Consider the following 25,044-nt stretch of genomic DNA (forward strand, 5'->3'; position numbering starts at 1 on the left):
GGTTCTTGGAATTTTATTTTGGATATAATTATGTATTTGTATTAATCATGAAAGCTATTTCTCATCATCCTTCCACAGCACCATCTGCAAAACTGTGATTATCCAGGGTATTTAACCAAAAGTAATCAAAACCGGACATTCACGGATCATGCAATCATTCGAACCTAAGACTCGTTGTTGCCAGTCTCAGACTCTATCTGAGCCTTCCGCGCAGCGTTGAGAGCCTTGAGCTTGGCAGTGCCGAAACCCAAAACACCGTCCTCCTGGTTATCACCCAGCCAGGGTTTCTTGGAATCACTGAGCATGCTACCAGTGACAAAGTAGACAAGCTGACCAATGATGATAAGAACAAAGGCAATGGGGTACAGGAAGTGAATGGTGTAACCAAAAACCCGGATACCGATAATGACACCCCAAAAGTTGGCAGTCAACAGCGAAATGTTGAGGAAAGCCGCACTTCCCATGCGCAGCATGATGGGAACGAGGATGTAGAAAAGGTTCAAACACAAAGTGTAACCGACGATCCAGCCGATAACCTTACCGTTCCAGGTAGCGTTATCGAAAGACTCGCGGTCAAAGATGGCGGCCTGAACACCGTTGATGCACATACCAAACAGACCCAGGAAAGACAGGACGTGGTACAAGTGAGCTCGAGAAACGAGCCACTCCTCGAAAACATTGGTGGTACCGTAGAGAGTAGCACCGAGGAGGGCGAACAAGTCACCCTTGACCATGTCAAGACCGTTACCGCCGTTGGAACCGGTGATGTGGTCGCTGCCAATCAAGATGCCCATACCACCGCAGCAAACCAAGATACCAATGATCTGGAAGACTCTGTAGCGGACCTTGAGGAGGAAGAAGGAAATGACAACGACACAGACAATAGCCCAGAAGTTGATGAGCTGGGCGGACAAGACGTTGGTGTATCGGTAGGCCAAAACGGTAAAGTAGTTTCCCTCAACGTCCAGGAAAGCCATGATCAGATACTTCCAGCCATCCTTGACGGCAATCTTCCACCAGCCGCTGATGCCGTCCTTGTAGAGGAAGACAGGGGTGTAGATGAGGAACATGAGGATGTAGTTGAAGACGGTCTGGAAGGCGGGAATGTTGGTGCCCGCCTCGGCGAGGAAGCTGGTAAAGGTGTTGGTCGCGGTGATGCACAGAGCAAGAACCTGGCCGAGAGCGAGGACGACCCAGAAGTCGACGGTGGTCAAGTAGCTGTACCAGTGGACAGACTTGACCTCGAGGGTGTGGATGCCCTGGCTAACGGCGACATCTTGGTTGGTGGTTGCAGAGGCGGAAGAGGTTTGGACGGCGTCGGCGGTTGGGCCTTTGGAGTCGCCTACAGCGATGGGTTGTTGAGCGGACATGTTTATTCGAGGGTATCGTAGGGAATTATCTGATAAAGTTAGTCGCTGCCTTCAATTGAGTTTGTATCTTTCGTCGCAACATACCTCGTAAACCTGTCGCAAGCTAATTGATGTTGTATAGAGTATATTCTCGTGGTAGATGAAGTCTTTCTATCGTCTCCAGATGCAGCAAGCGCAAAGACTCAAAGTCGCTCGCTGTGTTTTTATGAACTGACACGGCACATGTAACAATGCGCCGAAAAGTATAGGTTGAAGGAAGTCGTTGTGAGAAAGATCAACATGAGCTGGTGGTCGAGGTTGAGGTGTCGTGGGGTATTTCAAGTCAGTCGCAGAAAGGTTTGTCGGAGGCGATTAAGTTGATGATCGACAACGGAGACACCGTTTACAGCGACGATCTGTTAGACCTAACTAGAGTTTATCAACAAGATAGAAGAGAGAGAAACTAAAACTAGAACGAGGGCCAGGCTCATCTTATCCTTTTTGCGCCAAAACCCTGTCCCAACCCATCGGGTCTATCATGCGAATAATTTTTTTCTGCTCTTCTTTTCTCAAGCTTTGAACGGGTCCAACCCAGAATCAGACAAGTAGGGCATCTTATTGGATCAGAGTCTCAAAAGTATCCACGATCTATCGGGAGCCAAGAAGCGGTGCTTTACCAGGACAGGTCAAACGTCCTCGAGATGGTGCTTCCTTAATCCTTGGTGGCGGCTTGCGCCAGCGGGTCGGGGAGGGGAGTTGGCCGCGGCGGCTGCCGGGAGGTCAAAGCTCCCCTGTCTGCAAAGTATGACAGGGGATGTTACAGTGCTTACAGGGAATGGTTCCACTGAAGACGGAGTCCTGAACGGAGATGAATACCTACAAACATCAACTACTCCCAACAGCAATGTCCATGAGAATCGATATTGAAAAGAGTCAGAAATAAACATCAAGAGATAAAAGAGGAGTAAAACAGTCGATCTCAGCTGAGAATCAAAGCTATTGTGGCGTCCAATATCTTACCTGAAGGAGGGTCACCAAAAGTCTGGGCTCACAAGGGAAGACGAAGAGGATGGCGACTAGTGGATAACCACGTGGGGGTAACTAACAAATTGGCCGAAACTATCACATCCATCGTGATGCACTTTGTCACAGTTACACTCAGACTCGTCCAGTGTTCTGTTCTCGGTACTGTCCCCCAATGCTGATTGTCTGTCTACATATAAGTATCTGCGCATAAAACTAACATTGTCCATGCTTTGTTTAGCTCCCGTTGCACATACAAGGACTGACTGGCACAGCGATGGATCATGGCTTAGACAAAACACCAGCCATGGCAGCTCGTACTGTTCTTGCAATCCAGACGTTGTTTCTTGTCATGCTATTCGTTTCTGAGTCTCTCCCTGATTCAAATTAATATCTGTCACTTTCGTGGGTCAAATACCACATACTAGACATGAGTGGTAGCTGTGTTGACGCAGAAGTCATTGTGCTGGGTGATAGCAGCTCTCGCTCTGGTAATGCTCTGATATTTCGAAGTAAAAGATGTTGAGAGTCTTTTTCTGAGTTAATATTGAGTCTCTTTGACACGTTTTCCATGTTGAAATTCTTTGCTTTATTTTGTTAGCAATTGCTTCTTGTGGTCAATATAATGGTAACCAACCTACCCCAATTCGTTGCTACCGGAGTTCTCCGAGTCCCGGCATCTGCCATGTTGACACAGATAGGTAGCTTTAATGGCTCGAGCTGCTTCTAATCTAGACTCTCAACAGTTTGCTTTCTTATATCAATCACATAAAGAAGATGAATGAAGCGAGACCTTCTCAGTAAATATCTTGACTCTTACACAGGTCCGTCTTTCAAGCCCGTTTATATACCGGGAACCGGGGAGGCACAGTGACCGAAAGTGGAGCTCCCGGCTGCATCTCGTATTTCGTACCGGCGAACAAAGATCCACTTCTACAGCTTCAACCTATTAACTGCTGCAGCCAGCAAGACACGGCTGGTCTCGCAGTATCATGCCAAGATGGGAAAGTATGAATTGAGCCTCAATTTGGGGATGTTTGGGGAAATCAACTTGTAAGTTTGCGGTGTAAGATGTATAGAGAAGCGAAGAGTTTGGCGATTGACTGCGCTTCCTGTATTGATCTGTCACTACTTACTGACTTGTCAGGAAACTATCAGAGGTTGCTAAGTTTGTGGTAGTAAATAACTAATGATAACAGGAATGGTTTTCTATCTAACTAACAACGTTGGTGGAGAGTCATGATGAGTAGGGCAGTCAGCTTTATGGCTGTGATTCCTTACAATCTGGTCTATCGTCCCTCTCCTCATCTTTGGATACTCTCTTATAGCAATGGGCGGTCTATCCAGTGTTGTTTCCTACACATCGTGTCACAGGTCATGCTTCATGATGAATGCGCGTCCTCGTGGTCCATTGAAGCATGCGCTATCACTGATGCATGACCCCTTGCGGGGAGACTTCTTAGGCTTCCTATTCGCTAGATCTGCTTTGATAAGCATAAAAGCAGGGCATTTCATCCAATCACCACTCTCAGAGCCCTGTTGTCCCTCAGGGTCCCCTACCACGGGCGTCATTCTAGCGTGAAGCTACCTTATCATACTTCCCGTCGACCCGAACTCGGCGGTCACTCTTCCTTCTTCTCTTCATCTCCATCAACACAAGGCGGAGACATCCTCTTGTGCGACATCATCAATCTCTTCACTGTCTCACTACTCAACATGATTCTCCGGAGTAAAACACTTGTTGCTGGCTCAGCGCTGGTCGCTGTAGCTAGTGCTTCGCAACCTGGAGCTCCAGCGCCTGTACCAGGTCCCATGAGAGACCTTACTTGGGGTCAAATTAACTTTATCCACACAACGGATACGCATGGCTGGATTGGTGGCCACTTACAGGAGTATGTTATCCATCTGTTTCATGACAAGCCATGGCTAACTGTTCAGACCTCAATATTCTGCCGATTGGGGTGACTACATCTCCTTCACCAAGCACATGCGCGACGAAGCCGACAGAAAGGGAGCCGACCTACTAGTCATCGATACCGGTGATCGCATCGAGGGAAATGGCTTATACGACGCCTCGACCCCCAAGGGCCTCTTCCAATATGACATCTATGCCGAAGCCGATGTCGACATCATGTCTACCGGCAATCATGAGCTCTACAAGGCCTACTCAGCTGATATGGAACACAACACCACTGTTCCCAACTACAAGAACAGCTACCTTGCATCCAACCTCGACTACATCAGTTTTGAAACCGACGATCGCGTTCCTCAAGCCCCGCGCTACAAGAAGTTCAAGACAAAGAACCAGGGCCTTAACATTGTGGCTTTCGGCTTTCTTTTCGATTTTACCGGCAATGCCAACAATACGGTTGTTCAACCCGTCGAACAGACCATCAAGGAGGATTGGTTCCAGGAAGCTATCCGAGAGAAGCCTGATCTCTTTGTTGTGATTGGCCATGTTGGTCTTCGCATGGAGGAGTTCAAGGTCATCTATACTGCCATTCGCAAACAAAACTGGCATATCCCCATTGCCTTCTTTGGAGGCCACGCGCATGTTCGCGACACTGTTCAGTATGACTCTAAGGCTTTGGCTATAGCCAGCGGTCGCTATTTCGAGACTATCGGGTGGATGTCAATTGATGGTATTCAGAAAGACATTCAGGGCAGCACCAAAGAAGTCGAGACAGCTGCTTCTCCTACCTTCACTCGCCGATACATCGACAACAACCTCTATGGCCTGCACTACCACACTGGTCTCAACGAAACAACATTCCCCACTGAGCATGGAAAGAGAGTCAGCAAGATGATCACCCGTGCCCGCAAGGCCCTGCAGCTCGATTACACATTCGGCTGTGCTCCAAAGACACTTTGGATGGCTCGAGCCAAGCACACTGACGAGGATAGCATTTTCCACTGGATCTCGAATCACGTCTTGCCCGATGTCATTACTCGCAAAGATCGCAAAGACAAGTCGAGACTGGCTATCTTCAACACAGGTGGTATCCGATTTGACATTTTCAAGGGTGGTTTCACACGAGACAGCACTTATGCTGTGTGCCCCTTTACCAGTGGATTTAAATATATCCCCGACGTCCCATACAAAGCCGCATCCAAGGTCATTGAGCTTCTCAACAGCGCCGGAAGGATCTTTGCTGAGAATGGCCTTGACGTCAAGTATATGGCCATGCCAGAGCAAGCTTTCCCTGCTCCCGTTATGAAGGCTCAGTTCGAGGCGAACAAGATTGATGAAGAAGAGCGCCGTCTCGAACTTAGGAGTTTCTTCGATAAGCCTGATTTGACTGCAGGCTACACTACTACAGATGATATCGGCACCGATGGCGATGACACTATTCACGAGCCAGTCAAGTTTTACGAACAGCCCAATTGTATTCAAGCTGAGATTAACATGCCCAAGGATGGTGAGCCAGAGACGGTTGACTTTGTGTTCCTTGACTTTATCCAGCCATGGATTATCCCTGCCCTCAGACTTGCAGGAGCCGGTGATTATAGTGATGCTCATGTTGAGCGTTATATTGAGGGTTCTTTTACGTATCACATGGCTGATTGGATTAGCAAGAACTGGCAGGGTGAGTGTTGAGTAACATGACACTAGATGATTTTTGGACGCAACTCCATGGCGTTTTTGTATTAAGGCAGCATAATTTCAGCACTTGGATAGCATATGGCAATAAATTGAACATTTCTGTATTCTCGCGCTTGCTCTCATGACTCGCAGAGCTCCAAAGGTGACTGCCATTTATACCAGTTGTACTGAGTGATAAGTATAATCAGTATCTCAGGCGGCTCGAACCAAGTAAAGAGGCAATGCAGTAGATTGAAGATGCTATGCTGAGTAACTATATATGATCTTGAACCCCCACATGTGTTTCTGTATATGTGCCATGTATCTATCAACATTTCTAAGGAAAGGACCTCATGCAGTGCGCATGAAAACAAGTATATAAAAAGACCAAATGCACAAGTTTGAACCCAAAAGTCGCAGAGATAGAGGTCGTTATCGAGAGTCCAATTAAACAACTCTCATGGCTATCTCATCAGAAAAGACTGCTTAGTTCTGGGGGAACTTGAAGCCGGGAGGGACACAGTAGGGGCTGGCGCTCTTCTTGTAGAAGACGCAAGAAGTCTTGGGAGGACAAGCTCCGGCAGCCTTGATAATGTTAGTCCACTACTTCTTCTTAGAGTAGGATGGGAGTGTTGATGACTACTTACCACGTACTTGCCGGTGACATCGCAAATCTGCCAGCCAGTCTTGTCGGGAGTGCAAGAGTAGGTACCAGGCTTGCAGCCGCCAGTAGCAGCGTCAAGGGGAGAAGCAGCAGCCACGGAGACGATGGCAGCGATGGCGACAGCGGTGAACTTCATATTTGCGGTTGGTGGTTTTTGTTTTGGAGAGTGTTTTTGTAAGCGAGTGTTGCTTGTTTGTAGCGAAGGAAGTAGAATGTAGAAGATGCTTGTTGTTGATGAGGATGATGAGAAAAGAAATCGATTTAAGAGGTGAGATGGACAGGTTTATATACTTGATTCTGAAGGCATGTAGTAGTAGTCCTGCTTGTTTCTATTCTTGTGGTTATGGATGCTCGTGAGTCTCACTTACACGAGCTGACATTTCTGGCGTCGACTTCCGTTGCCTGTCCGGAACTCGGCTTTAGTCCTAGATAGAATGTGTGCATGATACTATTTTCGTTCTGTCCCCTCTGCCGTTTCCCAGCGGGAGACCCAAACTAGCTCATCGAATAGCATCCTCACTTATGCCTATACGAGGCTTGGATGTGAATGTGACTATGCCAGTTTGCATTCTTCTAACTTGTTCTTTCACACTAGCTAAAGCTACTTGATCGGATTCGCTTGCAACGTTGACTTTGGTGGAGGGTGAAGCTAGACGCGATCGGGATATATGGCACTTTACGTTGGGCTAGGTTGGAGCAAAGCCACTTACACGACGGGACTGGAATAGTCACACGATCGAAGCTGCCAGCCCTACAGATGTGGTGTCACTATTGAATGCTCTTCGTACGAGGACTTTGTTACTTGTATCAATATCATCTCCCATTATTAAGTAGATCACACTGTTAACATCACTTACAGATACTACCAAGACAACAACTCACCAAGTAATACTACAGACATGACATTCGACATCTCAAACAGTACATTCCCACCGCTCTTCACGAATAAACAAGTCATTGAATCCTAAAAATAAATCCTCGAGTCGATTGATTCAGCCCATTACCCCGCAAAATGCAACAATTCCTGTCACATCATGTTCTCCTCGCAGCTTATTCGTCGCTAAAAAGCCTCTCTCGTGTTCCCCAACACCCCGGAAAAATCATGAATTCTTATTCACCAAACAAGATTGTTTCCGAGTACCTTTTAGCAAATATCATGATCAGAACACGGGAATAGAACCATGTTGCTGTATCGTGATGTCGGTTACACATAACGGGACTTTGAACTGTTCATATTATAACTTGACGTAAACTGCTGACACTCTTCCACCCATCACCTTGGAAAAAGTCCTATAATCTTAGATTTTTATACGATGCATACTCATGTAATGTCCATATGCAGACCCGATCAGCAGTGATACGAGGCTTGGATCCAGTTACTTACTGCACAGAGTAAGCAAGAAATCTCCGTCTTGACACTCCGGGTTCAGCCCCGCGACGTCCGTGGCGCCAAGCCCGTTTTTTACTCCGCCCAACGGGAAACGCGGAGACCCCGATCTCGGGCGTTGACTATGAGCACGTGGCTTTCCGTTTGAAGAGACTGTTTGGATCGTTACATTCAAAGGCCGACACTTCCATCCGTCGAATCAATCACGGTATGACGTTGAAGAAAATACAGTAATTTATTTCCATTTACAGCTTCATAATCCTATATCCTATACCTATTCCCATTGGCTTCGTGTCGGCCGGGTCTAGTAATTAGCTCCTAATATGTCATGCCCTCTCTTTTCATCTTGTCTAAGACTCCCAGCCCCTGTTGATTTGTTTTCTCCTCACCTAAACAAGGTTAGCAATGTGTCTGACATATACGAATGCGAAAGGGTATTCTTACCATTGGGGAAAGGAACAGTACACCACCCAGCAGCGATACTACAGTTAGAATGAGAGTAGACTTGTTAAATCCGTCTCCCAGAATATCAAACATGCCGCTGGGAGCAAGTCGTGTTCCAAAGACATCCACGCCGTAAGCTACAATCAGACTTGTGCTCTCCACAATGACGGGCGTGGCGAGGATGTTCTTCACACCCATAACGTTTCGCTGATGAGAGATGATTGATCGAGGATCAATCTCAATGGATGGTGTGTACTGGACCAGACCTTCGGCTTCCTTCTCAGCTGGAGTTGAATCGCGGCCAACGGGTCGTCGGGCGTCGAGAATCTGGCGGCTCAAGCCGGCGATGGAGTGGGCTTCGGGAAGGTAGGCAAGAACTTGGCGGTTAGAAATGCCTTGTCTAGTTTGTGTCACCGACAGAGAGTCGAGTGGCTGAGACAGAACGTAAGCTTGCGACTCAGCCCAAGGCAGACCAGGTCCAGCTGGGGAGTCGACGGGCTTAAGAGGCGAGAAGGTCTCGGCATCACCCAGAGGACCACGGTCGTTGGGGGACGAAGACTCGTAAAGGTCGGTAATAACAATCTGGTTGCCCTGGATGGATCGCTTGGTGCCATCCTCAAGAATGTACTGTCCGAAGAAAGTGCAGGCGTACCAGTTCTCAGCCATAGTGCAAGAGATGGGCTTAGTAGAGTCAACGCCAGCATAAGACTGAGACACCAGAATCTGGCCCGAGATGGTGTCAACCAGCTGGACAGACAAGGAAGAAGACGCCTCGTCAATGGCAGCAACCACAATCGTGTTTGGGTTGAGGTATTTGTAGCTGACGCGACGATCCGCCAGGACACGGCCAATAGAAGCGACAGGGTCATGAGAATCAGGCTTGGCAATCTCGACAATCTTCTGACCACGGAAGAGCTGTAGCTGCCAGATCTCCTCCTGAGAAACCTTGTTGTCTGATTCAACAAACTTGAGGCCCTTAAGAGTCTCTCCCTCACCTCGAACAACAATGGTCTGGCTAGGAGTGAAACCAGCTGGGACGGGTCCAATTTCTCCATTGGCACCGATAGGAAGCAGCCAGTTGCCGGCGGGGCTTTCGACAACAACGGTGCTGGATACACGAGGAAGAGATCCAGCGGGCATGACCTCGACAACATCGCCTGTGTCACTCTTGATAGCAACATACTCGCCCTTGGCTCCACGCAGTGTAACAACACCCTCATCCTTGGCGTAAATACCCTTGACGTCGAGGGTCTCGCCAGGAAGTTGGGGAAGGACAGACCTGGACCAGACAACCTGACCCTTGTGTTCAGTGCTCAAACCATACATGCGACCACGGCGAGTTGCAAGGACAACGAGCTTGTTGAAGCCAAAGGTGTCTCGGTGCAGACCCTCCTTCTTGCTGACAGTCTCACCACCGGAGATGCTGGTAATGAAGCGCTCAGGAAGAGAGGCGAGGTATTCAGGAAGGTACTGGAGGTCATCGATGTGACGGGTGACACGGTGGATGTAGGCATGGAGAGGGTTGGTGTGAGCCTCTTCCTCCAAGACCTTGGCCAGGTTCTCGGTGCCGGGGACATCGGCCCAAACGGCAGCGACGGCAGCAGAGAGACCTTCAGGACGCTTCCAGTCAACCTCGCCGTTACGGACCATGACCCAGTCGTCAGACTTGGTAACAGCAGCAGCTCGGATAGCAAAGCCATCAGCACCAGACTTCTTGATGACCTCAGCAACAGCATGAACGGCCTCAATATCACCAGCGGGCTTGAAAGCCCAACGAGCCAGGACAGCGTGGGACTCGGAAGAGACAACCAAAGTCTCATCCTCAGTCACGCGAGCAAAATAAACGTTGGCTCCATCGGAGCTGGTGGAAAAGGCGCCTGGGCCGGAAAGGTGAGGCAACTCGTAGGCCTTGGAGACCTTGCTGTTCTTCAAGTCGGTGTGGTAAACCTCGGCCTTGTTTCCAGTCTTGGTTCGAGTGTGAACCAGGAAGTGAGGCTGTGATTGGGTGAGATGAGGGGCGTGGATGACAACAGAGACAGCTTCGGTGGGCAACTGGAGGTCCTGGGTTGTCTTGCTGCCTAGAACGTTGACCTTGAGCTTGGTAAAGGTACTGTCAGTCCAGGCAAGAATAGGAGCAGCAGAGTTGCCGCCAACAAACATGACGTCCTTGGGTCCATGGACATCGCCCTTGGTGCCAATGGCAAAGTCATCCAGTCGTCCTCCGGTAAGAGTGTCGAGTGCGGTAACCTTGAGGCTGTAAGAAGCAGGCGATCCGTGAAGGCTGACAACGTAAATCTTGGAGATATCGGTAGAGACCTGAAGGGGAATGTTGTGGGCGACCTCTCGGAACTCCCAAACGACCTGACCCAGAGTACCATGTATACGTCGTAGAACTGTGGTACCGTCCTCATCGTACAGAACCAGAACATCCTTTCGCGAGCTCTCGGTCAACTCGAGAATCTCAAGATCCTTAACCTCGCCCTTGAATTCGTTATGCCACACATTGCGGCCAGTCAGCGCATCCCAAGCTTGCACCCGAGAACCATACGCCGCAGCAACCCAGTGCTCACCCTCAGCAGCGCGCAAGAAACCGCCACCATTGGTAATATCGTCCGCAATCTGTTGACGCCAGACAACCGCTCCATTGCTGGGGTTTACAGCACCGATAATGCCGACGTCACTAAGTGTGTAAAGGAGGCTCGCCTTATCTGTCTTTCGTGGTCGATGGAAGAAGGTGGTCTCGACTTGAGGGACGCCGACGAGCGCGTGGTGGAAATCGATTTGGCCGACTTCGTCCTGGAAGACGGCAGCGCCGAGGGACGATAGCGCCAGAAGGAGCAATGGCTGGAGTGAGAGCCGCATTGTGGTTATGTTGAAGGCGTTTAATGCGGCTTCACGCTTGGGGGAGCTTCAGAGCTGGGTGTTGCATCATGACGGGCTATCTGTTCGTTGCGTAATGCTTAGTCATCTGGTGAGCTTAGGGTAGGTCGGTTTCCAAGCTTGATCTGTTGAAACACAACAAGATATAAAAAGATGATATTACAGTAAGTATTCTAGAAATTATTTATGATGAATAAAACGATAGTTTTCTTATAATGAACATTGCTCATGCTTATTGTTGAAACATAATGTAGAGATTGGCATGTCACAAATAGAAAACACCACGCAACAGCATGAGCCATAGAACACCACCCGCGTAACCTCATATAAAACCCAAAAGACAAACAAAGGAGTATTTGGTCAAATGAGCTACTAACTGGTATTAAATGCCAAGGTACAGTTTTTCCTTTTCAGTATGGAAGATATCCTTTGTGAGTTTGTGCGCGAGTTCCCATCATGAGACCGTCCCACGCGTATTAACAGACCCCGTGCCACTAACACAACTCAATGTCTTACATTTCAACATGTATCAGAACCTTGGATTTGTACCTTGAGAATATCAAGAATGAATGAAGCCAGGATTTATCGGAACTTTTTTTGTTTCAGATCGGAATCCCGTCTCGGGATGAGTTCTCATGTCGTGGTCATGAGGATGGGAAATGAAGAAATACCATCATAGATATGCCAATAACTACCTATCTATGTTATATATAAACCACTGTGTTCACAGTATGGTAGTAACACATCTAATTATCTGCGTCTACTAATGTCTTGAGATGATCGATGCCCAACAGCTGGTACTTGACATGGAGGTCCGTTTCGCCTCTTCTTAACCACCACCCACTCACACCAAACAGGCCCGATCTCTCATCCCATCATGGACCGATACTCCTATTCCAAGCATAACACTCTCCGCAAGCGGCCTTCTAGTCCTAGCCGACCTCCGTACGATATCTCGCAGAACAGCTCTGACCGGCGGTGCCTCTTGGGTAGACGCTTTCGTCCTCGCCCCTGGTTTACACTACCAACAAGCATGTAACGATCTCGAACGCGAAGCTCCCATCGGCTTAATGGCTCTATCTACTCAAACACTTGGTGAAATACAATACGCTGTAAAAAATACAATGACGGCGAGTTATCTCAAGAGTTTGTGCAAAGATGGTGAGGACAGTATCACTTTAAACGTGGGCATAGATACGCCGTGGGATGTGGTCAAGTTTATCGGAAAAGTACTCGAAAAGAAGAAAGTCGCCGACGAGGAGGAAGATGACGACGGGGATCACGATGACTGGGCTTCGCTTTCGGATGTCGACTGGCTCAGTCATCTTCTCTACCTCGGCAGTCCCATCATCACACTGTCATCTATATCCTTCATGGTTATATTAGAAGATTGGTGGGGGCTTGCTATAATGCTCACGCTGATAATATCACGCATTCTCAACATCTGGTCCATAAAACAACGCATGACACATTCAGAACCTCCCCCTGAGAGCTTGATCATGACAGAGTATCGCATCGACCTCGGCGGAGGACACAGCGTGCAACTTCGCGGCCCGGATGCAGATCTACAAGCCATCGTTACGCACGCTTGGCTACGTGCACAGTCTGTACTGGAGGGCTACCTTGAAGCAGTGGCTAAACTTATGGTGTATATGTCTGCTGCTTTAGGGGGCAACATGACGCAGGCGGGCGCGATTGTGCTTAGCGGACTGTTGCTTGCGAGTGCGGCGTTGCTTGGTTTAAGTAATGCGCATGCTCGAGGTTTTCGTATGCATGGCCGTTATGCGATGCCTGAGAGGAAGCAAGCAAAGATGGTGCAAGAGTCCCTTGCTGCGAGTAGGAGTAGTGTTTCAACAAGAGAAACAGTGGCAGATTAGTTTAGAATACTCGATTGTGAATCAGTCAGTTGCAATGCAATACCTAAATTTCTTCACTGCACTATCTAAAATAGTGTAATTGTTTTGGTGGAATTTATAAATGCTTAGTAGATAAAGGGGATATATGCTTATAACCACCTCTTCTCCTGGGTTGTGTAAGGCATAAGAGACGAAATCAGTAGAGTAGATTCTGCTTTTTAGACCATACTCTTCGGCCATCGTTTCTATTACAGTTCCAGACTGCTTCCAAAAGTATAATCGTCTGTTCATTATATGCCACTGTTAAGATTCGTTGCAGCCTAAGGTGTCTGAGCCAAGTTGGCAGTGACAGAGCAGTGCCAGCCAGCTGCACATAAATAAATGGTGAAAACAACTGATGATAACACCTAAACGCTTTCAATTCCCCTCCCCAAATTAAAGAACTCTCTCCTCTATCCTTCTTCTTCATCTTATCACCCCGCAGCATCAGCACACAAGACGCGAAACAGGTGAGTCAGTTTATGCTGCTGTAAACCAGGTCTTGGGTCTCCTGTCTGATAATCTGATTTAATATTTAGTCATGGCGACAATCACCTACGATATTGACCCGGGCGGCGATGCTGAGATCGTTCTGAAAGGCACCATCAACACACAGAAGATCATACCGTACATCGATGGGGACATTCGTGACACAGAATATGACGGCAAAGACGATGCTTATTTCGACAATCCATCCCTTGCTGGAAGATACGCCGTCTTCAAAGCTGGTGAAGATGATACTGGTGAAGCCGGTACTGAGACTGAGGTTCGAATGCGCGTCTCTTCCCGACACCTGATTCTCGCCTCTCGTGTGTTCCGCGCCATGTTCGAGGGACCATGGAACGAAAATACCCCTTCTGTCTCTGGCTCTGGCCGTCCTCATATCATGGCCGTTGGCTGGGACTCTGCTGCGTTTGCAATCGTACTGGACGCCATCCATGGACGCTATAACGATATTCCAGAGAACGTCAATATTGGACTGCTAGTTCGAATTGCTGTCATAATTGACTACTACGCATTACACGAGTGCCTGCGACATATTACTAATGTATGGGTGAACAACCTTCAAGGAACCTACAAAATACCCCAGACCTTTTGTAAAAGCAGCCTTATGTGGCTTTCTGTCTCTTGGGTCTTCTCCTCGTATGATTTGGCGAATTCTATGTCTCGAGTGACCCTGAGGAAGGCCGCCGGTATCTCAGGCGTATCATTGAAGGGTCTTCCCCTTGGTGCCATTCTTGGTGCGTTGTGCTATGGGCTTGTTATGGTATGGTACTGACACAGAGTAGAAAGGATCGATGCCGTAAGACAGGAGCTTATCGGCAGACTCATAACTGCTTTGGAAGAACTCCGCGAAGCCCTTTTAAAAGAATCAGGCTGCCCCCGGGGCCACGTTAGCTGTTCTACCATGACGCTTGGTATTTTGATGCGGGTAAACCGCGATCTCTGGATACGTGACAAGTCTCTCGAGCCTCCATACGGTACTCACAGCGTTTCTAGCGCCATCAAGGAAATAACGAGGTTGTCGGGACCTCTCCGGATTTATGGCAAATCCTCCTGCTCATGTACCATCGAATCGCGACTGAAGGGTATTCTTAACGCAATTGAGAAAGACATCTCAAACTTCAGTTTGACCTGACTTTTGATTGCAAAGTTGGCCTGATATTCGGAAACAGAAGACAACCTAAGGGGTGAAGATGGGAAGTCGGTTCATGCTATTTAGCTCAGACTCATCAGTCGATTTACCGTGACGCCATAAACTCAGAGGCTAGCTTTTCAGTTACACATGTTGATTGGCATTTCGGTTTATGGGATTCGATTCCAGAAAGAATTATGCAGTTGTATTAATCAAGTTACTTCTCGTCATCCTCCTATAGTGCCATCTACAAGTTTGTGATCCAGAGTGTAGGATGTTTATAATTCATAGTGTATCGTCATCCTCCTACAGCACCATCTTCACGTCAGAACTTGCACTGTTATACTTTGAATAGACATAATTTGTATTCGCTATTGCCCATGTAATCATTGGAGCCAATGAGCCCTGAAAGTAACCATATTATACAAACTCCCATCTCTTACTGACTATGCCCAAGAACCAACAACCAATCAGGGCAGTGAATAGGCACCTCTTCCAAGGCCATCATTCTAAGCAGTATCGATATCCTTGTTTATTTCTTCATCCTTCTTTTCCACTTCCGTTTCCATAGGTTCTGTTACTGTGGGAGCCTCCACAGCAGGAGCTTCAAGGACGGGATCACTAGGCTTTTCCTCCTCGGTAACCATGGGCTCATCGACTGGTGCTTCCGGAACCTCTGATGGTATCAAGGTTGGCTCTGAGGGTACCTCGGCCTTTGTTTCTGTGGGTGCATCTGCAGGCGCCTCGATAGTTGGCTTGACCTCAGTCTCGGCAACAGGCTCAGGTCCAGACTCAGGGGCAGGTTCCTCGACAGGCTTTTCGATGGGCTCAGCAACGGGTTCGACAGGAGGCTCAATGTCCATCGCTGCAGGAGCTTCAGGTGCGGGCTCTTCCACTGGCGCAGGTACCGGTGGAGTTGGTAGATCTTCCTTGATGCCCTCTATGTCTGCATGCTCTTGATCAAGCTTATCCATCAAGCTTGCAATCATATCAGGAGATTCTCCCTTGGCAACTTCCTCAACAGCAGGAGGGATGGATTCCTCCTTAATCTCTGGTTGAGGCGGCGTTGGTGACTTGGCCTCCTCTACAACAGACTCTTGTAGAGTAGTTTCAGCGGGCGGCTCTGACGGAGGCTCGACAACTGATGGAGGAGCAGTTGGGATATCGGGAACGTCAGAGACAGGTGCAGTGATTGAAGCTGAATCATCAGGTCTGATACTGTCTTCTGTCAAACCAGTATCATTTTGTTCTAATTGCGGTCTTGATGGGAGAGCTTCTTCGCCAGGCAAAATGTCAAAGGGCAGCTTGACATCGCTTCCAGGGGCAGAATGTCCTTGTTCTCCAGAGCTTCCCGGAGGTGAAGCAGCGATATTACCAACTTCTTCTGGTGGAGGAGGCAGCAGTGCTTCGTTATCGGTTGGCTCCATCATGGGAATATCACGATCGGTTGCAGCTTCAGGGGCCTCTCCGACAACCGTCGATGGCGGCTCGGCCACAGTCGACTCAGCAGGCTCAGCCCCAGGTCCTACCACTGGCGGTTGCTCAACTCCAAACGCAGCATTCACAGCCGTTTTCAGAATGTGTTCTTCATCAACGCCAGACGCATGAGGTACGTTGTCATTAGTAGGGGGCTCCAAGGACGCCTCCTTGAGGTTTTCCTCGGTCAGTTGAGGCTCCTTAGTCTCATCAACGTCGGCAAAGGGGGCATTGAGCGACTCCTGGAGCATCTGCTCTGTGTCCTCCTTTGTAGGCGAAGGCATGGCAACGTTCTTGAGAGGGCTGCCTTCAACCCTTGATTCTTCAGGCGTGAGTGTAGGTGGTGCGAGATTGGCAGCACTTTCTTGTACAGGCTCAGAAGAATCGTTTTGCATAACGACGTCAGTGTCGTCATTTGCAGGGGCGGCAGGAAGTTCAGCTGAAGCAGGCACAGGAGCAGGAGGCGGGGCGGGAGCGGACTCGGTGGTCGTTGTGGGGGCGGCGTCTGTCATTTCGTGATCTTGCTGCTTGTCGTTTTCACCGCCCGCTTGGCTAACCGGAGCTGGTGTTCCGTCTCCCTCTTCACCTTCATCGCCTTCGTCATCTTCTCCATCTTCATCGTCATCATCATCATCCGCATCGATCATTGAACTGTCCCGATTGGTCGAGTCTTCGCGTTCTTGCTTAATGGCCTATAAAAAGTTAGTAACAGGGTAGAACAGATCTGCAGATCCCAACATACAGCTTCTGCGGGGTTCTCAGGCTTGACAACCGCAGCAGGGGTGGCACCGTCTGCAGTTCCAACGGGTGCCGCGATAGGAGCTCCAGTCTCGGGCAGAGGATTCTTGATCTTCTTCTTTCCGCGACCAGGACCAGCCTTGGTCTTTCTCTTAGGAGGTGGAGGCCTTCGTCGGTTGGGAACAGGTGTCGTAGCTAGAGGCTCCAAGCCAGCAGCAGGCGCAGGTTCGATTCTAGTAGAAACGATTTCGCCCTGAACCTTTTGACCTTCACCCAGGGTGACCTCCTCTGTATATGGGTTTCCAGCGGCGTCGATTCTCCTAATAGTCGCCCTTGTAACCGTTGGTCCCTGGACCTTTTCTTCGACCGTTCGACTGGCGATTGTCACAGTGTTCTTTTGTCGTTTCGCGAGGTGCGACACACCAGAATTATCGAGGTTTCGTGGTAGCTGCTTCCAGACCTTGACACTGAATCCTCTGGCGCCCGTATCTTCGTCCTTCTTCTCTGGCTTCTCGGGAGCTGCATCAGCGTCGCCTTCTTCCTCTTCCGCTGGCGCAGGTCTTTTATACAAGCGTCCAGATCGTGCGGCAGCAAGGAGTTCTTGAGTGTGTGGTGGGAGTAGACCCGAATCCTTTGGCATGCCATGGGGTAGATCGATCGACCAGATATCGTTTTGTTGAGTTTGTTCTTGCTGTTGCGGCGGCACAACGTTTATCCATTCTTGTCGCCATTGTCGCACGGGCAAACCTTTGAATTGTTAACACGCGTCGTCTGGCAAACTCAAAATAACCATACCTTCAAAATCATCATGCTCGGCGTAACCAGCTCTGTTGGCGCGACGCGTCTAGTTAAGTTTAGTGATCGATTGCATGCGCCAGGGAAGTAAAACGGGGACTCACTCCAGGCGCCATCGCTACTGAAAGACGGAATCGACTCGTATACTATCTATGATAATTGTATAAAACAAAATGCTCTACTCGAATTCAATTGGGATGCTTGCGATGCTGCAAAATATACAGTTCGAGAATTAGTTGTACGAGGCTGAGTCGCGATTCGCGATGGCTGTCAAATGTCATTGTTGGTTAACCAATTGAATTCGCCGTTCCCCGCTGACGTAATACACTTTAGAAAGAATCTTGAGTCAACGACCGTTGAAGCACAGATAAATGTTACTGAGGGTGTTATTTTCTCTGGTAGATAGTTTAAAGCTGTTGTCTTCGCATATGTTTCTATTCATGCCAAACGTTTCGAGCGGATAGGATGTTCCAGTATGCGTCTCCGTATGACCTCTCCACTACATCGGCAAACCACATAAACCAAGAATCGTTGGACAAGACGATAACGGAAAGGCGAAATGGAGTCAGGATTGAGATTCTTCGTCTAATACTTGAGCCTCGATACGCTTCCTCCAAGCTGAAGGTACTCACCATGGCTCGTTGACGCCTTTGATCCTTGGTATCTGATACATATACATTATCCCCCAAACCCATGCTACTGTACACTCGAGTTGTCTCTTTTATATTTTATCCTGTCGTTTCAAATGTTCGTGAAGGTGAATCATCTTTAGTCGTAACTGGAAAAACACAATTAGTAATGCAAACTTGTGGAGATAGCTTCGTTTCTCGACTTACCCCGGCTCCTTCTGTCTGAGGATCTCTTGGTTGTTGCCCGTCTGCTTGCCCTGCTCAAAGTTAGGATACCAGTAATATGCCTTCTGTGAATGTGACCTACCGAGATACCACCCTCAACGACTAACCGGTCGAGTTGGTAAAACTGGCTGATGACTGTTTGTCGCTGCTCAATGTCAGCAATTCGCCCTTGTTTTGACGCACGCATGTATCCTCCACGCACCTTCAAGCTCTGAAGCTCTTTAATTCCATGCTGAACCAACTCCTGCACCTTTCGGCTATCTTGCTCGCCCTGGTGCTCTCGGAAAGCATCTCTCGTCCGTCGCTTCGCATACTCGCGGAAGTTGTACGCAGAGAACTGCGAACCTTGCCGTAATAATTGGCGGTACTGCGCAAAAAGGGTCGTTAGCCATGATCAAAATAGGTGCATGGCAAAAAGCCTATCATCCCTGCAAAGGGCGGCAATTCTCTCTGCTGCGCGCGGGGAGGAACTCACGAGTGATCGAACTTGCTGCGACATGTCACCTTTAATTGTGCCAGCGACAGACATTTGGTGTGTGTGTTGTAGATTGGAGGGGGATATCGACTACAAAAAATAGATTGGCGACGGCGATGATGCAAGGCATTTGGATTTGGACTGCGAGCTCGGTGTTAGTCGGCGCGGAGAAATTTGCCGCTCCGGCCGGCTTTTCCGGGGAAGAGATTTCATACTGTGCCTCACACCCATTTTAGTGTGTAAAATACAGTGTGTATGTTTACCATCGATCGGTATCATCCTCCGTGATATCGGGAAATTCAACAATCTGATAAGATATAACATGTATTCACAGATCAGGAGGATATTCTGTATGGTCCCGTAATTCTCACCAAGATTGGCAGGATTGTTGTAATGTTTTCATCGTCTGCTTGCCTTCCCGTCTTGATCAACTGACTTTGGAAGCATATGGATGGAATAAACATGAGTCCAAATTGCATACAAAAGAAGTCACAACATTATGCCTATCACATAATGATTTCTACTGTCGGTGTTATCATTGAACTTGAAATATGCTCTAACACCTACAATGATCAATATGAATACTTCTCATAGAGAACCTTCAGACGTATCTCAAGTTCCAACTACCCTGTAGACATACAATTGACAGCATGTGTTCTTAATGACAAGATTCTAAGACACGTGCAAGCTATAATCATAGACAAGTTAGAAGGAGAAAAAGTCCGCGGTATTCCTTCTTCTGCTGATTGGCTTTCAGTGGACTTCCCAAATGTGCCAGGAACCTACCCATCAATTCTACCCTTACTTCACTTGTCACTTACACCAAGATCCCTACCCAGCTGATATCACAACTCCTTCCAACAAGACTAGACTATGCTCAAGTAACATCATATCATGCGATGTTGCATCTAAAAATTCACTTGACCAGCTCTCATCTCCCTTACATGCAATGCCAAAGCCACTTGTCTCTGATGCTAGAAGTAACTCCTCACAGCGGCATCTTGTTCTCCCAGCCATTGGTCTGATGAAAACAAAAAAAAGGTTCGGTTAGAACCCGGGTATCTAGAAGGAAATTGAAAGCGAGACTCTTTTCTTTTGCGTGCGTTGTCTCGGGCCAAGAAGTCGTTTTTTTAGACCACGCTGTCCACCGTTGTGGCGGTCGGGACGGAGACGAGAACCGCATGCAAGGGAAAGCAGTCTAAGCAACGAATGTCACTTACAATTCTAGTTGCAGATGGAAATGGAAGGCCTGAAATTTACAACAAGACTTTGATCAATCAGAAAACTCCAACTAAAAGGTTGCATGGCGTTCCCCAGCAAAAGAGGCTGATGCATGTCCCTCCGAATGCGGCCAAGTTGGTCAGACCTGTATGTCGGATTGAGGCGATGATATATTCCAGTTTAGTGACGAATGTTGCACTCGCGAAAGGGTTCCGGAGCCCCTTGCATTGCGGAGCGTCCATCTGCAGTTCCCAGGTCCCTTGCGTCAAAGTTCTGAGATACAGCCACACTTTGATGCGCGAACTTTTCGATGAGATGCATGCAAGTTACTCCGGACCGGTGAGATGCAAGTTCAAGTGTGGCACGGGATCTGGGTCTTGAGGATGTCATCCAATACATATTCCAGAAAATCTGAGTTGTGATACTTGTGTAACCTGTTGTACGATTTGACTAGTACCAGGATGGGGTCAAGTTGGGAGAGAATGTTCAATGAACGAGGCCAGCTACATGCGTGATACAACGTGGTATGGGAGACCATTGAGCGTTGAGGCTGAGAAAAAGGAACGGGTAACAACATGAACCATTCCGAAACGAGGGACTATGCGTATGTGCTCTAAGAGATTACATTAGGATGTTTTGTGGATAAAATTTCTATGAGGTGTGATGTTTAACTAGTTTGCTTTTGTAGTAGATTGCAGCTGTCAATGATGGCACGGAATTGAGCCTCTTGCTTTGCCAACTCTTCGTCTTGTTGGTCATCTGAAGAAGCCGTCATTGATGAAATTGCTGTCTCAAGTGATTGTGATGGAATCCCGTTGGTCTCAAGCAGTTGGTCGAATCTTGTCTTCTCTCCAAGATCTGTAGACAGCTGTGCTATGAAATTGTATCGGGCTTGGTTCAGATTAGGTTTCACGATAGTGACAGTCTTGGTTGGTTGCTCGGTTGACAGTGGAGGTTTGAACCAGAGGTTGGTGACCGAGGCGTTCAGATTGGCGACTTCGGTGGGATGGGCGTTCTCAGCCAGAGTCCATCGCAAGATCTTGCCCTTGGTGTGTCCGGATAATATTGAAGTACCGTCATTTGTCAGAGCAATACACGATGGTTGTCCAAGTTCCAGATCCGAGACAGCGAGCGGGGTGCTGACCTGCACGACAATGGAAGGTTGCTCAGTGCTGCGGGAACCAAGCAACGGCTTGTCTCCACCGAACAGTTCAACAAGGTAGACCGCACCAGCTTCAGAAGACACAAAAAGTGCTCTGGCACTGGGATCAAGACGAGCGCAGAGGGGAGTTGCAGGGAATAGTACCGTACGGAGGAGCTGGCCGGTTTGATAGTTCCAGACGACGCATGTCTTGTCTTTACTGGCAGACACGCATATGCCAGTCTCCGAATTGGTACCAGGACTAACAGTTAGACTTGTGATGGCACCTCGGTGATTGGAGAGTGTCAGATCGGGCTCCTGTTCAATCTGAGCGTCGAGCTCTAGAAGACGGGATAATGACCAGACGTTGATGTTGGAGTCATCAGACCCGGAAAGAATGTGATATGGCGTTACGGCCAAGCATGAGACGGCCTGAACGTGACAAGGCGGCGTCGACACTTGTCGCCCGGTGCAGGTCTGAATAACTGGTCAGTATTGATATACAATGATTTCATGATGTACACAACATGGAACAGTGGAGTAATGAAGGGGCCGAGACGAACTAACCTCCCAAAGAAATAGCCTACCCTCGGTAGATCCAAGTACCAAGACTTGACCAACAACGGCCAAGCAACGGATCCTTTCTGGAAAGGGTACGAGAGCACAAGGAGAAACAGCAGAGTTGGAGTTGTCAGGTGGAATTGCGTAGACATGAACATGGGCCTTTTGGTCTTGGGCAGTAAAAATGTGAGTCTCACTGACGGCTAGACCATTGACAGGGGTTGAACTCTTCTTGAATGTTGACTTGATGGTGTGAGATGGTGTGAGGGAGTGAGAATACAAGCCGACATCTTTGGAGACGGCAGTATTCGGGGCCAGATGAGGTCCAGAAATGGTCGAAATGAACTTTTGAGATAACATTGTTTCAGATGAATGATCCGTAAGTCCGTACAAGGCTGACGATGAGAAAAGGGCTATGAAAGGTCTGTTAGTCCGAGGTAAGGAATGTTTGTTGGTTCAGTTGCCGGTAGTATGGATGCGGGAGGTACACAGACACAGACAACCGAGAAGCCGGAATTGTTCAAAGCAAAGACGGATGTAATGCAGTTGGCTCTACAACGGCTTCGTGTCCGTCTCCCAAGAGGAAATTAGAGGTGTTTGCTGGAGAAAGAAGCAAACAAACCGGGAGAATGGATCCGTTGGTGGTGCTGTTAAACTGTGCTGGACTTATAGCCTTGGTGTTGTTGAATTGGCCAATAAGAAAATAGTTTTAAGATTTTCCAGCGGCGAGAAGGTCAAGGCTTTGGCAATATTGAGATGAAACGAAACAAAGCGTCTGATGAAGGATTCTTTCTAGTGCGTGTTTGCTTGCACGAGATGCCAATTTGGTAAGGGAAAGGGTGCCTTGCTTTAGTTGCAGAAGGGACTTTTTTTTCTTTGTCCTTGTTTGCTGCTAACTAAATTATGCACAAGCTTTGACGTTCACGAAGTTTTGGTTGCTTTTTTTTTTCCTTTTCTGCTAGACTTGCGCCAGATTCAGTTGCTCACCGCCCGAGGCTGACTTAGTAGCCTGCATGGGTGTCTTACAGTGTAAAGGTGTGTCACGGGCAATAAATGACACTGTATTATCCGGCGGGTCTCACTGCCCCTGGGGACGGGAGGATCGTGAGCTTCTGAATCAGAGGGAGGAAGCTAGGATCTATTCCCCTAAGCCTTCCCGTGTCGCTTGGTTATTGTCTAACCTTGTTGCAATATTAGCTGCTGCGATTAGATGAAGCATTGGTAAATTGCTAAATCAATTGCTTGCTATTCCCTATTCCCAAAGATGTTTCTGAAGCACATGTAAATATTCAAGATTGGAAAGAGGACAGAGAAGGAGCACCTGCAATGCACCCCACCAAGATAATGCTTGTAATCCAGCAGGCGGCTGTTCCTTCTGTTCTTACCTCTGCAAAGTCTGCAATTAGGTGCAGGAAGGTGCAGAGAGTCCTTGCATAAGTGCATCCAAAATTGCATTGCTTTTTGTTTCTTGCATCATCCGTTCTTCCTTGTCATTGTCACCCCTTACCTCACTTCATGTCAATTGACTTTGAAATGATGTCTTGCCTCTTGCTTCTCGCTGCGTCTTTTCTTGTTCTCTGACCTTTCTATACATTTCGTCACTCCAGGGATGTTTCGTCACATACCAGAACCACCTACCAAAGCAGCTAACGATCAACTCTGACATGCAGCAGGGCTAGTTACTTAAGCGATTCTAGGCCTTGCCTGTCATCGCCATCTGACAGAAGTGACAGATCGACTGTTGAGCCGCTATCGCTTCGCTTGACCTCATCATGAAAACACATGGCCTCAGCTTGGACTGAGAAGTGATATCACTTCAGCCCATCTCGTCACTTTCTCCTCTCTTTCTCTGCAGATACGTTGCTTATGGCCATGTGGAAACCGATAAGCGGAACGCTCACACGCATTTGGAGACCCAGTTATGATCCCCCTTACATGACAGATCCCAGGGGGCCCCTACCTTGTCAGGACGGACTACGGATAGTTCTGGATTCTCCGCATCTGCGAATGGTTCCGATCCCCTGACAACGTTCAACATTGACCATTGCATGCATTGTTTTCTCCCTGCTTACCGATACCGCTACTACTCTTCCCCGCTGCCATTACCAATAACGTGCGGCTAGATCTGGCTTGCTGGCTTTATCATTCAAGCCTGGACTTATCGCCCACATCAGAGTTCGGAATGCATGCCAGTCTTTCGTTTCAGCCACAGAGCGAGAACCAACGCAAATATCAAGCTAATCAGGGCAAGATGTTCACTGTTCGTGACTGTGTACGGTGGCACTTTGGGACCAAACTACTATTCCCGTATCGTCGGCCCAACTGGCACACCTCTTAAATCCCAGTGACGCAGAGTTGGTAATCTGTAGGCGTCGACAAGCTCAGCCATCACAAGACTCTACACCCTTGTTGACACAGGCTTGGTAAAGAGCAACACTTGACGCTTATCCGAGCGCGGAAACCTTTTCAGTCGCCTTTCTTGACCTGACCTCGGCAGTCCACGCTATTATTATTGGCATTTCTCAGCCCGTCCTGGCCAAGTGCTGTTCTCGGATGGCCGTTCGCGGCACTTACCTGCTTCAGATTTTTGTGAAAGCATGAGCATATTCATGCTCACATTATCTCAAGAGGAAACCTGTCACGACAGCACCCAGCGTCCCGAGATGGGAGGTCACAGTAACAGTCCTTGGGTGTGCAACACAACCTGATGCCCTCCTTGTTCTCCCTTGCACATCTTGTCCTGGTTCTTTGATTAGAACAAGGATCAGCAGTGTTTAAAACTTTGGTCAAGACCCACTAGAGCTGCATCTATGCTTGGTGGTACAGAACAGGACAATTGACAACCCCGTTCTGTTGTTTTGCTTTTTCGCGGCGCAACCATCTCTCCCGCCAACGCCACTCACATTCCCACCTCATTCCTTT

General features: G+C 48.3%; 10 protein-coding genes across 10 annotated transcripts; 3 read left to right on the forward strand and 7 right to left on the reverse strand.

Moving 5' to 3' along the window:
- Positions 1–164: 164 nt before the first annotated feature.
- FPOAC1_000258 (uncharacterized protein) lies at positions 165–1,370 on the reverse strand (the record flags this gene model as incomplete). Its single annotated transcript, XM_044844876.1, has 1 exon — positions 165–1,370. One exon carries the CDS (start codon positions 1,368–1,370, stop codon positions 165–167), a length of 1,206 nt encoding a protein of 401 aa, XP_044710792.1.
- A 1,284-nt stretch (positions 1,371–2,654) lies between these two features.
- Positions 2,655–3,059, reverse strand: FPOAC1_000259 (uncharacterized protein; the record flags this gene model as incomplete). The annotated part of the gene is made up of 3 exons (XM_044844877.1): positions 2,655–2,749; positions 2,798–2,959; positions 3,014–3,059. The coding sequence occupies 3 exons, from the start codon at positions 3,057–3,059 to the stop codon at positions 2,655–2,657; spliced, it is 303 nt and encodes a 100-aa protein (XP_044710793.1).
- A 1,029-nt stretch (positions 3,060–4,088) lies between these two features.
- On the forward strand, positions 4,089–5,970 carry FPOAC1_000260 (uncharacterized protein; the record flags this gene model as incomplete). Its single annotated transcript, XM_044844878.1, has 2 exons — positions 4,089–4,264; positions 4,311–5,970. The coding sequence occupies 2 exons, from the start codon at positions 4,089–4,091 to the stop codon at positions 5,968–5,970; spliced, it is 1,836 nt and encodes a 611-aa protein (XP_044710794.1).
- A 471-nt stretch (positions 5,971–6,441) lies between these two features.
- On the reverse strand, positions 6,442–6,755 carry FPOAC1_000261 (uncharacterized protein; the record flags this gene model as incomplete). The annotated part of the gene is made up of 2 exons (XM_044844879.1): positions 6,442–6,540; positions 6,603–6,755. The coding sequence occupies 2 exons, from the start codon at positions 6,753–6,755 to the stop codon at positions 6,442–6,444; spliced, it is 252 nt and encodes an 83-aa protein (XP_044710795.1).
- A 1,601-nt stretch (positions 6,756–8,356) lies between these two features.
- FPOAC1_000262 (uncharacterized protein) lies at positions 8,357–11,312 on the reverse strand (the record flags this gene model as incomplete). Its single annotated transcript, XM_044844880.1, has 2 exons — positions 8,357–8,395; positions 8,451–11,312. The coding sequence occupies 2 exons, from the start codon at positions 11,310–11,312 to the stop codon at positions 8,357–8,359; spliced, it is 2,901 nt and encodes a 966-aa protein (XP_044710796.1).
- A 794-nt stretch (positions 11,313–12,106) lies between these two features.
- Positions 12,107–13,207, forward strand: FPOAC1_000263 (uncharacterized protein; the record flags this gene model as incomplete). Its single annotated transcript, XM_044844881.1, has 2 exons — positions 12,107–12,142; positions 12,188–13,207. The coding sequence occupies 2 exons, from the start codon at positions 12,107–12,109 to the stop codon at positions 13,205–13,207; spliced, it is 1,056 nt and encodes a 351-aa protein (XP_044710797.1).
- Positions 13,208–13,766: 559 nt separating this feature from the next.
- On the forward strand, positions 13,767–14,864 carry FPOAC1_000264 (uncharacterized protein; the record flags this gene model as incomplete). The annotated part of the gene is made up of 2 exons (XM_044844882.1): positions 13,767–14,466; positions 14,515–14,864. The coding sequence occupies 2 exons, from the start codon at positions 13,767–13,769 to the stop codon at positions 14,862–14,864; spliced, it is 1,050 nt and encodes a 349-aa protein (XP_044710798.1).
- Positions 14,865–15,370: 506 nt separating this feature from the next.
- On the reverse strand, positions 15,371–17,986 carry FPOAC1_000265 (uncharacterized protein; the record flags this gene model as incomplete). Its single annotated transcript, XM_044844883.1, has 4 exons — positions 15,371–17,029; positions 17,080–17,822; positions 17,871–17,919; positions 17,975–17,986. 4 exons carry the CDS (start codon positions 17,984–17,986, stop codon positions 15,371–15,373), a joined length of 2,463 nt encoding a protein of 820 aa, XP_044710799.1.
- Positions 17,987–18,638: 652 nt separating this feature from the next.
- FPOAC1_000266 (uncharacterized protein) lies at positions 18,639–19,253 on the reverse strand (the record flags this gene model as incomplete). The annotated part of the gene is made up of 4 exons (XM_044844884.1): positions 18,639–18,648; positions 18,707–18,756; positions 18,807–19,091; positions 19,200–19,253. The coding sequence occupies 4 exons, from the start codon at positions 19,251–19,253 to the stop codon at positions 18,639–18,641; spliced, it is 399 nt and encodes a 132-aa protein (XP_044710800.1).
- A 1,834-nt stretch (positions 19,254–21,087) lies between these two features.
- Positions 21,088–22,482, reverse strand: FPOAC1_000267 (uncharacterized protein; the record flags this gene model as incomplete). Its single annotated transcript, XM_044844885.1, has 2 exons — positions 21,088–22,038; positions 22,129–22,482. 2 exons carry the CDS (start codon positions 22,480–22,482, stop codon positions 21,088–21,090), a joined length of 1,305 nt encoding a protein of 434 aa, XP_044710801.1.
- Between the last annotated feature and the right edge of the window lie 2,562 nt (positions 22,483–25,044).

The sequence above is a fragment of the Fusarium poae genome, chromosome 1, assembly GCF_019609905.1.
Source record: "Fusarium poae strain DAOMC 252244 chromosome 1, whole genome shotgun sequence".
Lineage (NCBI taxonomy): Eukaryota > Fungi > Ascomycota > Sordariomycetes > Hypocreales > Nectriaceae > Fusarium > Fusarium poae.